The 13,251-nt window shown below is 35.3% G+C and overlaps 2 protein-coding genes across 2 annotated transcripts; one reads left to right on the top strand and one right to left on the bottom strand.

Annotated features, from left to right (window-relative positions):
• LOC109336494 (actin-depolymerizing factor 2) lies at window positions 409–2,644 on the top strand. The gene is made up of 3 exons (XM_019573118.1): window positions 409–537; window positions 1,786–2,051; window positions 2,160–2,644. The coding sequence occupies exons 1-3, from the start codon at window positions 535–537 to the stop codon at window positions 2,308–2,310; spliced, it is 420 nt and encodes a 139-aa protein (XP_019428663.1). The 5' UTR covers window positions 409–534; the 3' UTR covers window positions 2,311–2,644.
• Window positions 4,681–7,411, bottom strand: LOC109336409 (pentatricopeptide repeat-containing protein At3g53700, chloroplastic). Its single transcript, XM_019572991.1, has 2 exons — window positions 5,089–7,411; window positions 4,681–5,048 (listed from the first exon to the last, which is right to left on the bottom strand). Exon 1 carries the CDS (start codon window positions 7,403–7,405, stop codon window positions 5,111–5,113), a length of 2,295 nt encoding a protein of 764 aa, XP_019428536.1. The 5' UTR covers window positions 7,406–7,411; the 3' UTR covers window positions 4,681–5,048; window positions 5,089–5,110.

Raw genomic sequence — 13,251 nt, 5'->3', positions numbered from 1 at the left:
GGTAAAAAATAGTCTTGGTAGTACTAACAAAAAAAATATACAATATTTCGTTTACTCCCTTGTTATTAAAAAATGAATAACTTAAAATGTCTCATAAAACATTAAAGATGAATCTGATTACTCATTTTAACATTTTATATAAACGTACTATTTTGACTAATATTTATAAAGTTTCGAGTATCAATTTAAGAGATAAAAGTGTATACATTAATAATATAATTTTTTATATATTATTAGTCTATCATTCATAAATTACTTTTAATTATAAAAAAATAATAGATAATATATTGATTGTAGATAAATTTTTACATGTTATTGTATAGATTTTATAGTTTTAGTTTAATTATTTTACATTTTGAGGGATGATTGATATTGCTAAGTTAATTGTGTTTTAAAGTTACATCTTCACTAACGCCCGTTCCCTTCGTTTTGCCACCATATAAATTCAATTTCAGGGAAAATACAATTCATTATTATTTCCTTCCTTCCTTCTTCCCCTCCCTAAGGCCTATATCTCCTCCCTCACCACCAAAAATGGTTAGTTACTTCTCCACTCTTCTTCCTTCTCCTTTATTTTTTAATATTTCATATTATTATTATTAATTTTTTTTTATAATTTTCCGCTGTTTTTTGTTAACCGGAAATTCTCACTGAACTGAAGTTCTCAACGAATTCCAACGAGATATTTCAATTTCTCTTCAAAATCTCGCCACATTTTGGCGGCGATATTTTGATCGTCATGTTTTTCATCAATTGCTGATTCTGTTATTGTTGAGTTTGAGTTTGATTCGTGGTCGATCGAATCACTCGATCTGATCATTAACACTGAAGAAGGATTGTTCATGAGTTTTATTTTTCGCAAATTGTTTATTCGTGTGCCTTGATTATAGATCTGATTTTGATTTCAATTTCAGTGTTTAATCTAGTACTATATCACATTGTAGTGTAGGGATTAGTGAAACTGCTTATCTGGCTTACTGGAAATTCTACTGATATGATATTTTACATTTGGAACCAGAAATTGTAATCACTTTGTCCAATTTCATTTTAACAATATTTCGTTGAGGATTGTGATAGTGTTGCTCTGAAAGGTTGTTTGATCTTTGGAGCATTTTCTGCTCTAAATTACACAGATCAATTTTTCAGTGCTATCATTCATCACATATTTGTTGATAAACATGATTTATGATAGAACATTATTGTGTCATTCGATCTATGTAGCCGAGCCCACCACTAGGATTAAGGCTTGCTTGTGGTTATCATTTGTCACATACTTACTAGCTCTTTCTGTGTGTTTATTCCTTTAAGCAGGTTAGAGCTAGAAGTTTTTTTATCGAGATGGAACAAAAAAAAATACTTTAAGGGTTAGGTCAAAGAATTTCTAATGTTTTGTTTGAGATAAAAAAATATGCACTAGAAAAGCTTGACTCATAATTCATAAGAATTATGAGCTGTCATATTGTATTAAAAACTACCCTTTACCTATCCTTAAGCTGCCAAATTTATCACTTTTCTGTTTTTCACTTGAACAACAAATTGAATTGTGAAAACAAATTTTCTTTTTCTATGTATAATCGCACGGGCTTGCTGCTTTAAATGGATGCATTGAAAATTAGTAGACTAAACCTAGTGAGATAAAGTTTGGTTGTTGTTAATGCTATAACCACATTAACTTGCTTATCTGTATGTTTGTAGCATTGTGAGTGTGTACAAACTACAAAGACGTTTCCTTGTGTTAACTTTCAACTAAATTTTCATGTAAGTACTGTGTGTGAAACTCTACAGGCAAATGCAGCATCAGGTATGGCTGTCCATGATGACTGCAAGTTAAAGTTTTTGGAGCTCAAAGCAAAAAGGACATATCGCTTTATCGTTTATAAGATTGAGGAGAAGCAGAAGCAAGTTGTTGTGGAGAAGCTTGGTGAGCCTGCAAATAGCTATGAAGATTTCACTGCCAGTCTTCCTGCTGATGAATGCCGATATGCTGTTTACGATTTTGATTTTGTCACTGAAGAGCATTGCCAGAAAAGCAGAATTTTCTTCATTGCATGGTAATGTTAAGTTTTAGCTTCTTGTCCTAACACAGCATTTGTGAACTTTTAGGTTTTAGAGTGCTACCCATGTTCATTAAAATCTAAGTTTGTTGTTTTTGTTTGAAGGTCCCCGGATACAGCTAGGGTTAGGAGCAAGATGATTTATGCTAGCTCGAAAGACAGATTCAAGAGGGAGCTTGATGGAATTCAAATCGAGTTGCAAGCAACTGATCCTACTGAGATGGATCTAGATGTGTTCAGAAGTCGTGCCAATTAAATATCTGTGGTTATGAGTATCTGGAGCTGTGATGGGTAGCTCCCTTAGTTACTTGTATGGAAATGTCTGTAGCTTATGGTATGGTCAACTTGGTTCATTATGGACTCAATTTCCAAGTTTTGACCTGAAGTCTATTGCTCCTTCAACAAGGTTCTCTTGATACTGTGTATCATGTGGTTTGTGATGTATCAGTTTGTGTGGTGGCATTTTAATCCTATGCCTGCTAGTTAATTTTGTTACTGTTTTCTCTGTGGTCGGACAAAAAACTTGGATCAGCTGTTGATTTAATATTGGCCTTGCCATTTTACTAATGGCTTGTGAGTTATGACTTCAATTGGCTTAAAACCTGATACAATTTCTTGAAAAATGGTGCGTGGAGTTAAATCTAGAGTAAATTCCCATTTCAATGCACATGTTTTTTTGACTGCACTAGTTTCGTTTCTCAAAGATTTAAAAACTTAAAATAGTCCATAAAAATTTCAAATGTGAGTCAATAGTCTGTAACACGTATTGTAAAACATGTTAAAAAGAGTAATTTGACTGCCATTTAAAAATTTTGGGGACTATTTTGAATTTTTGAGAGATCAAACTGGCAAGGTAAAAAAAATAAGGGACTAAAATGAATATTTACTTTTAAATATATTATAAACTATGCTAACTCCTCTTCTTCCCTTTCTCTTGGTAATTGGAATTTTAAATAGTAGTGAATACTTGAGCATTTTCTTGTCATGCATGCTTATATTTGTACTACAAAAAAAGAGCATGTTTCTGTTTTATAGGGTTGGATGGATTGAAAGTATATACATGCAGCAGTGCATGATTGAAATATGCTTATATATGATTTTAGTCCTTGCCTTTTTTAAATTCCTTCCCTATTTACATTTATGTTGGCGCATCAGTTAGATTTAGTTGTTAGGGAGTGACTAAACAATTTTTATATAAAAATTGGAGAATAATAAATATGAATTATATGAGAAAATATTATGATGTTGTTTGATCTATGTCGCTAAACATAAGATAAAAACTTGATTATTGTTGTTGTAATAAATTTAGGTTATATAAACAAACATGAATGTTTAAGATTAAAAGTTAGTTAATGATTAAAAGATCAATTAAAAATTTCATGTGCATTTATTTTTTAATATTGATCATTCAAATAATAACAAATGCTATATAGTAATTATTTCACAATAGCAATTATTTTCACTTGAATCATATTATAACTTATATAGATAGGTGGAGACCTATTGTTTATTGTCTACTCAACGACCTTGAAATTAAAAAAATATGTTATTGAACCTGAACTTTAACATCTTCCTGGGTGAAAATCCTCTACAAGCTGGTGATAACCAGAAAAGATGGAGGTTGGTCAACATCACGAATGATTGTGGCAGTTTTTATAGTTGACTGTATGATCCAAGATGTCTGAGCTGGAGATTTCAAGCGTTTTGCTGTGTTTACAGGTTTTGTGAAGTTAGCTTGGTGATGCTTTGGTTGGATTCAATGATACCAGGACGGTGGGAGCACATCTGCTGTCCCACAAAGAGTGTCACTCCTTGTGATTGGTTGAAAAAATATATTTAAATTAAATTTTTAATAATTAATTATTTTTCTGACCAATCACAAGTAGTGGCACATCAAGTGATACACTATTATGGGATAGCAAATGTGCTCCCCAGGACGGTATGGTCAGACAACTAACCTACATCACAAACTGCATTCGTTCCCACTTTTAATTGAACATGAATTTGGAAGTAAACTATTTACTTTAATCGGTTAAAATTTATGTGGGATCTCTTCTGATTTAATGGCAGGTTAAATTGCTTGGTGACAACGAACTTTGATAAAAAATATTTATGTACAATGAGATGCACTTTTCATACAGTCATGACATATTTGTTTCACAATATCCAGCATGACATATTTCAGGTGGCAGAATCAAAATATTTATGTACAATGAGATGGACTTATTATACAGATGGTAAAAACTAAGTGGAATTGAGATAATATTTGTTAAAGTATGATTGTGCAGCATTATTCAATCCATTTATCCCAATCTGCTTTGTGGTGATTAAGTTCAGTAGTGATAAAATTTGATCTTTAAGTTACTTGGCTAGCCAATTTGGACAAACATAGTCTAAAAGTTACTTGTTAGTTAGCTTGATATGCACATCAACATCATTTAGTTGTTAAATGCTATCAGTCAAAGGAAGAGAAAAGAGGAAAAGAAAATAATTAACATCTATAGCAAGATTAAGTTCCCCTCTATAACAGAATGATAGTTCCTCTGGCAGCTCATGAGTCATGATGTTACTTCATAATCTCAAATTAATGAAGGGAAAGGGAAAATAAGCAAAAAATAATAAGTCTAATACAAAACTGCTACTCATAAAAATAATTGAAAACTCTGGAATCTGGATTCTTATCCAGTATTTCCAAGTCAAACACTACTGCTACTCATCTTGGCACAGAAAAAATAAAATTTAAGTGAAAGACTCATTTCTTATATTTTAAATTAATTAAGAAACAATCACATGATTGTTAGCTACATGTTACATGGTTCACATTTTTGCCTAGAAACCAGAAACAACAAAGGTGGAGATGAGGTACTCGGCAATGAGGCAAGCCAGAAGAAAACCCCTAGTGCTAAAATGTATTGTGACTTCAAGTCTGTAACATAGACTTATGTCCTGAATTTTGAGCTTCCTCATACTCTTCAACACCTTTATGCAACAAGACCTTTTCCACTGTACTGTTTAAAGCATCACCAGAGTGCAGTTATAGGAAAACTTTACACTACTCAAAATCTTCTGGACTTTCTATCCAAGATACCACCAAGGTTGGCCAATGCATCTCTAAATTTATGGATCTTGAGGAAGCCTCTGATTATAGATGTTTCCGTCTCGGAGAATTTGGCTTTCACCATCACCATATTGATGAGTTCGATGAGTGTTGCGTCCATGGATAAAGAACAAAGACCTTCTGCCAAGAGACCAAAGGTTGAGAACTCTGGCAATATTTCTTTCTCCAACATCTCAACTGTAAAATCAACAGCCTCTTGAATTGGCCTTCCACTGTTACAGAGGGCACGGTAAACAATCTTGTATGTTAAAGCATCTGGAGGATCACCCTTCTCCATCATTTCCCTGAAAAGCCTCATGGCTTCTTGTGTTCTCCCTCTTCTAAAGAGTCCTTGAATCACAGGGTTATAAGCACGAGTAGTCAACACCATACCTTTCATCTGAATAGTTCTGAGGAGCCTACTTGCAACCTCTACTCTACCTGCCTTACATAGTCCCCCAATAAGGGTCCCATAGGTAACAATGTCAGGTTCGCACCCATTTGAAGTCATAGTTTGCACAATATCAGCTGCCTTCTTTATATCGCCACCGCGGCAGAAGAAAGTAAGCAACGAATTATAAGTGAACTTATCAGGCTTTAGTCCTTCCATTACCATCTGATCCATAAGCTGAGCAGCTTCTTCCACTCTCCTGCTTTTACACAGGCCATCAATAAGGGTGTTATAAGTTCTCGAATTTCTTGACACCCCAAGGAGTTCCATCTGGTCAAAGATCTCCTCAGCTTCCCGAATCCTTTTGTGCTTGCATAAACCATCAATCAAAGTATTGTACACCACCACATTCCTAGCACATCCACTTTTCTCCATTTGTTTCAGTAGCATCATGGCTTCTTTAAGCTTCCCTTCAGAACACAAGCTGTCAATCAATATACCATACGTAAACTCATCAGGATAACACCCTTTCTCCTTCATCTCCTCAAACATATCCATTGCGGTTTCTCGGTTTCTAGACAAGCAGAGCCCTTGTATCAAAGTATTGTATGTACAAACATCAGGAAATATCCCCTTGCTGGAAAGAAAATTGACAAGTTCAGTGGCCGCACCAATCTGGTTCTCCTTGCACAAAGTACTAATCAACGTGTTATAAGTCACAGTGTTCGGTGAACAATCTCTAAAAACCATCTGTTGCAAAATCTCAATTGCCTCATCAATGTCACCCAACTTACACAATCCAGATATCAAAGAATTATAAGTATACACATCCGGATCGAACCCCTTTTCATTCATTACATCCATTATCTCCAAAGCATGCCTAGTATGCCCAGTCCTACACAAACCATTCACCAAAGCATTAAACGTAACCTGATTCGGCGAAAACCCCTCCTCAGCAACCCCTTCAATGAAGCTCAAAGCTTCCTCAACCCTACCCTCTTTACAAAAACCATTAACCAAAACATTCACAGACACATTCGTCAACAAACACCCCGACTCCACCATCATCTCTTTGATCCTCAACGAGCCATTCAAGTCACCTTCCTCAATAAAACCTTGCATAAGCGTAGTAAAAGTTTTCTCATCGGGCAACAATCCGTAGTTATGCATATCCTCGAGCATCAAGATCGCGGGGCGCAATTGATGCGCATTACAAAGCGCCTTAATCAAAACATTAAAAGTTGAAACATCAGGTTTAACTCCAGCACTAACCATATCACTATGCACAGTTTCAACTAGCTTAAGCTTGTTACCTTCAACCAAAGCATTCAGCACAATGTTATAGAAATGCGTATCGGGTTTTAACCCAAACTCGTGTTCCATAATGTGAAGTACTTTAGCGATTTCTTCATATAAGTGAAAGTTAGCGTAACCCTCAACGAAAATTAAGAACGTACCGGAATCGATGACGTGGCACGACGAAGAGGGTTTCATTTGTTGAAGAACGGTGTTCATGGAATCGAAATTGCCGGATTTTGAAAGCTGGCGAAGGATTTCGTGGTAAATGGAGGAATTGGGAGAGAAATTGGGCTGTGAGGAGGCCCATTGGAAGATGCGAAAGGCGGAGGTGTCGTCGTTTTGGCGGCGGAGGAGGTGTAGGAGTTGGGAGGGTGTGAAATCGGGAGGGAGAGGGTGGCTGGCGGCGGCGGCGGCGGTGGTGGTGGAAGAGAAGGTTTTGAAGGGTTTTGGAGTGAGAGAGAAATAAAGGGGTTTTGAATGGGGTGGTGGTGTTGAAGAGGTGTAAGGAAGAGGGAGAGGGTGGTAGTGAAGTGAAGATAGAGCCATTGGATGAGGAAGGAACATACTCAAATTCACTGTGTATCATGATGGGTTATAGATGCTTTATATTGCAGTTTGATCCTTTTCGGGTCTTTTAGCAAATAAATGTAAAATTTTGATTTCAACAATTCATCCCTGTACTTTTTTATATTTGTATTTTGATCCTCATTGTCTATGTCTAGTGTCTACTACTCAGAATCCACTAACAAAAAAGATATACACTCACCATCATTCATATATACTCACGATGTATAAATGCTTATACGATCCATGACAGTGGTACATACATTTGAGACCACCCTAGATTTTTTGAAAAGAATATGTATCTTACTTATAACTTCACAAATCACATATTTATCCTTTTATAAGCCAGATCACATATTTTGTCAAAAACAAATAATTGTTACCATATTAAATTATTTTATAATATTATGAATATACAATTTAAGAAACTCCATGATTGTTTTTCCGAGATAAATATTCAGTTGTTTCTTTGTATGTATTGTTTGAGTCTAGTTCATTTTTTTCTAGTTTTAATATGACAACTAGTTAAATTTACAAAGTTTTATCCACATGATTTTTGTTCAACTAATTTGGTCATATTTGATAATCAACTTAAAACTTATATCATTGATATGCATAACATTGTTGAATTTGTTTCTTTGAAAGGAATCAACTTTTTAATAAGTTGGTTGAAAGTAGAACATATATTTTTTACCCATTAGTTTATCTTCTTTCGAAGCTAACAATACAACTGTAGAAATAAGTTTTTTCAACTATGAAAATTGTAAAAAAATAGGTTATATAATTGATGAGAAACATATGAATTAATATCTAGTAACTTATATTTAGTGAGAAGTGTTCAACAACATTGACAACGAAATGACTATTCGACAATTTCAAAATGTAAATTACATATAGATAAATTATGAAATATGAAATTTATATGATTAAATACATATTTAAATTTTGTAATTTTTGATATTAATATTTTTTTCTTTTCATAATTGATGATATTTATTATTTTAATTTTTAATTCATATTACTATGTCTCTCTATACCTAAATTCTTTATATGCAGCAATATTACACTCATTCTATTAGGTCGTCTGGACCTACACTCACTAAGGAAGAAATTACTATCAGGCTCAAAAGAGATATAAAACTTCCTCATAAATTTAAAGATTATCTTATGTAACAAGGAGAAGATTATATTTATATTTTAAATTTACTTTTCAAATAAATAGATTAGGAAAATATTATATTTACCTTTTAGAGTTACTTTTCAAATAAACAGATTAAGATTAGAATTATCAATCTATAGATTAATAATTTAGATTACTATTTAGATTTAGATCAGAATTATCAATCCATAGATTGATTAATTTAGACGAGTATTTAATCAATGTAGACCCGCATTCAAGGGCATGAATAAAATTGTTATCTCTTTATTTTCATACTTTAGCTTCTTAGAATTCTAATATTATTCTTTGCTAGGGTCATACTCTAACATTGGTGCTTTCATTCTTGTTTTCTATGCCTCCTAAACCATAACACTCACCTTCTTCTTCCACACAATCCAACATGGATGATAACTCCAACGTAGCTGTGTTGGAAAAACTCTCTTCCATGCGTGAAAGACAAGAGATGATGGAAAGTGTGCTAACTGGATTAGTGGAGAAAATAGCTTAATTAAACACTGCTAATCCACATTTTCAACCACAACCACCTCCTCATGGGTCTCAACCACGACCCCCATACCCTCCTACATATGGAGCTGTATATTTCCAATCACCAGGTAACATTAGACCTCCAAAACTACATTTACAGCCTTTTGATGGTTCAAAACCACAAGATTGGCTTTTTCAAGCGGAGCAATATTTCAATTTATACCAAGTGGCCCCATTTCAACGTGTGGAATTAGTGGCATTCTCGATGAAAGGTAATGCATTAAGTTGGTATAAGTAGATGTTTAATACAAAAGCCCTACTAATTCATTTTGGCCCTTCGACATTTGAAAATCCACAAGCTGAGTTGTTTAAATTAAGGCAAACTAGTACTATTACTGAATATCAAACCAGATTCGAAAGGCTCTCTAATCAGGTTTTGGGTTTAACACCAGAGATGACATTAAATTGTTTTTTTTATTTGACTTGAATCTAGAAATTGCAAGGGAATTAGCTATACAAAAACCTTTTATTGTGACTCATACAATATGGCTGGTAAAATTAGTAGAGAGCAAAATTGCAACATCTAAGGTTTCTAGTTGGCGCCCACCACGCCCAAATGGGGTAGTTTCACATGCACAAACAGTAGGGACTACAAACATAGTACCCATCAAGCGTCTTACTGCAGCTTAAATGCAAGAAAGAAGAGTTCAGGGACTATGCTACAATTGTGATGAGAAATATGTCACAGGGCATCGTTGTCAACCAAAATAATTCTTACTTATGCTAATGGATGACCCAACTGACAATTTTCAACCACTCGAGTCTACAATACAAGTGGAGGCCAATTGGGTGCCTAACAACATAGTCCAATCCGAGGTAATTCACTTTCCTCTATCAGATCAAGCTCTATAAGGCAATCCATCCCCTAAAACTCTAAAATTCCAAGGTACAATTTATGGCCAGATGGTTATAGTCTTAGTTGATACATGCAACTCACATAATGTAATGCAGCCACGCGTTGCACAATTCTTACAATTACCTATTTCACAAACACCAAAGTTCCCAGTAATGATGGGGAATGGTGAGCGAATTTATTATATGGGGTTGTGTAAAAGTACACCTCTACACTTACAACAACAAACCTTTCACATTCCATTCTACTTACTTCCTATACAAGAGGCAGATGTAGTTTCGGGAATAGATTGGTTAAATACATTGGGTCTAGTAACTTCTGATTTTTCAGTATCATCTATGACATTCACTCATGACCACAAACCTATCACTCTCACTGGCCAAAATTCCATAACCCAAACTTTAGTTTATTTTCACCAACTACGTCGCTTAACCAACACAAATGGAATTGTATATATATTTTATATTACAGTAATCCCACAAACACATAACCCCACTCCAAAACATATGACCATATCTAACCCTATAGACTATCACCCAGATATCCATTCATTGTTAGAAGAATTCTCTACAGTGTTCAGTACTCCCACAGGCCTACTGTAACGCCCCGAAAATTACTCCATAAATATAATGCCAAAAAACGGGTAATTTTTTTTTTGAATAATGTAACGTAAACTTATTATCTTTATATTCGTTTCTTTTTTGGGATATCACTTTAAGTAACATACATTGCAGAAAATAAAAAACCGTTACCTAATGGTAACAAAAAATAACACAATATAACTTTGAATAATACTTCATTTAATAACGGAAAATATCTGTACGCAATACAAGGCGGAATAAATATTCGCCCAAACTGAAATTACACAAAAGGCTGAGACATCCAGCACATTAAAAAGTACCATACACAGATCTAAGTCGCAAGGGCTTGTATAGGTGTACCGATCTCCCTCAATCCTCCATGCCCCCTCCTGGGACATCGAGAAGCGGTAACTCCAAATCCACAGAACGATACATCTGAACAAAACGCGATCCGAAGACAAACATAAAGAAGAGGGATTAAGACATCTAATGAATATTACTCATTGACGGCGTGGAATTACATGGAATCACATCCAGACAAACGCACATAATAAACACAATATATACATCACATATAAAATACACAATGATGAATGATGTTATAATCTCAGATTATGAGGATCAAAGTCCACAATCTCAATGTATGAATGTTATGCTTGTTTCATCCATCCTTTCACCAATATCCTCCCAATATACTATTCGAAAATAACCAAGAGTACAGGTCCCATAACAAGCCGATTTCAATGCACCAAAATTATTTCTCGCAAAGATATATGATCGATCTGTTCCGAAGAACTGTCCATTTAAGGACAGTGTCATATCAAACACTTTCTGGGCATCCCTCTCATTGATCCTGATTGCAAAGAGGGGTTAGCAGATATTGTCTAGTTTGTGCTGTGAGAACTGTCCGATCCAACAGAATACCTCATCCATGAATACAAAGGACTCGTCTCACCTAGACTTTGCTGACGAACCACTGCCATCGTCGTCCCTCTCAACATCTCGGGGCTCGTTCGTCTCCCGTAAATTTCCTCTCCACTACTTCATTATCCATAATGAGTATGCACACTAACTGAGGTTAACCGATTAAATCTTTTAACCATTATTTTATATGATCGTCCCAGCCTAAGACATCTCCCAAAGGAATGCTTCTTGTGGGACCCGATCTTACGTCAACACGTAAATAGAGGAATAACATCCCTACCACTACGAACCATCGCTGGATCACCCTGGATGGCCATATGACCAAGCCTCTTACGGTCAGACGACCTCGCTGCGTGGTATCATGTAATCCTTTTTTGGGCATCACCCTAATCACGACATCACAGTCGGAAACCTTGCCCTAAATAGGCACAAGAACAAAGGTACTTGTATAAGTTTGTCGATTTTGGGCATCGAGTTCAATCATCTGAGTCACGGTCTTTACCAAGGGTAAATACACTTAACACCCAAGCTAGGGCTATTTCCTAAGCAATCAAATAATCACAATCAGTCAAAAATATTGTTTGTCTTTCGCCCAAGCAAGAGACTATCGCTCAAACGACTAATTCCTCAAAACAGACTCAATTTCCTGCATGGTTCTCGCTCGAGCGAGGGGACTGTCACGCAAGCTAAAAATCCACCAAAAATGGTCCAAATATCTGTCAGGACTTGCCCGGGCGCCAAAAATGCCAAAAACAGGTTGTGTGGCCCTCGCCTAGGCGAGAAATGCTCGTCCAAGTGAGGCTGGCTCGCCCAGGCGAGGGGTTTCTCCCCCAAATGCGATTTGGAACCATTCTTCTCTGTTTCTCCCTCGCCCAGGCGAGGCTGGATCGCACGTGCGAGGTGGTCCAGTTACCAGGACCATTTTCCTCGCCCTTTTGGGCTACCAGATCGAAACTCTCTGCCGTTTTCGATCCCAATGCATTTTAGTTTTTCGAGCGATGTTCCTTCATGGATAGCCACCATAATACTTGATATTTTAAGCTATCCTAATCATAATCATACAACTTAAAAAAGTATCCGTACAAAATCCAGGCACGTAAAATAATTGATTAAGTACGGGTTTTCTTAATACACAAATATAAGTCTAAACTTTTGAGATAGTTTAGGAGATCCGGGTGTCATATTTGAACACCACTATGTCACGATGTATTCTCCCTCACCTTATATTGTCGCGCTTGATTTCCTTTACGAGAGAGTGGGTTGATTGTCCGACTTTGAAAGCTTCGAAACTAAACACACGAAAACAATTTAGTGATTCACGAATTAGATTTTTACATAACCCTAAGATAAAAACATTGTTTTAACTCATTTATGAACTCAAACATTTTTGTCCATCTGGTCCAAAATTCATATTTTTGAACCATCATTTATGCTCGAAAGTCTCTTTCTCGATTTCCAACATTTTCAAGGAAGATTTTCATAAAGTTTATACTTTTATCTCAACCTAAATTTATACTTTCATGAAGACTTTTTAAGCCATACTTCACCATTTCAAGGTAAGTTTCTTAATCAAAGTCCACACTTTTTAAATCAATATCTTTTAAGTTGATCTTACGATTTTAAAATAAGTCATCTTAAGTAGATTCCATATTTTCTACAATAGTTTCCCATGGTCATTTCAACACATTCTTGTTAGTGTTGATCTCATACTTAAACAATCTTTTAACTCAAAATTTCCTAAGCTACATTTTTTCACAACAACTCATCCACAAACATTTTGGAT

This window comes from Lupinus angustifolius, chromosome LG20, assembly GCF_001865875.1.
Source record: "Lupinus angustifolius cultivar Tanjil chromosome LG20, LupAngTanjil_v1.0, whole genome shotgun sequence".
NCBI lineage: Eukaryota > Viridiplantae > Streptophyta > Magnoliopsida > Fabales > Fabaceae > Lupinus > Lupinus angustifolius.
This window is presented reverse-complemented; position numbering and strand designations above follow the sequence as displayed.

Bases quoted from the DNA above. Each gene is read 5' to 3' on its own strand.
- LOC109336409 (XM_019572991.1), bottom strand. From the start codon at position 7,405: ATGTTCCTTCCTCATCCAATGGCTCTATCTTCACTTCACTACCACCCT.
- LOC109336494 (XM_019573118.1), top strand. The intron at 2,052-2,159 runs GTAATGTTAAGT...TTTTGTTTGAAG, and splicing joins AGAATTTTCTTCATTGCATG to GTCCCCGGATACAGCTAGGG.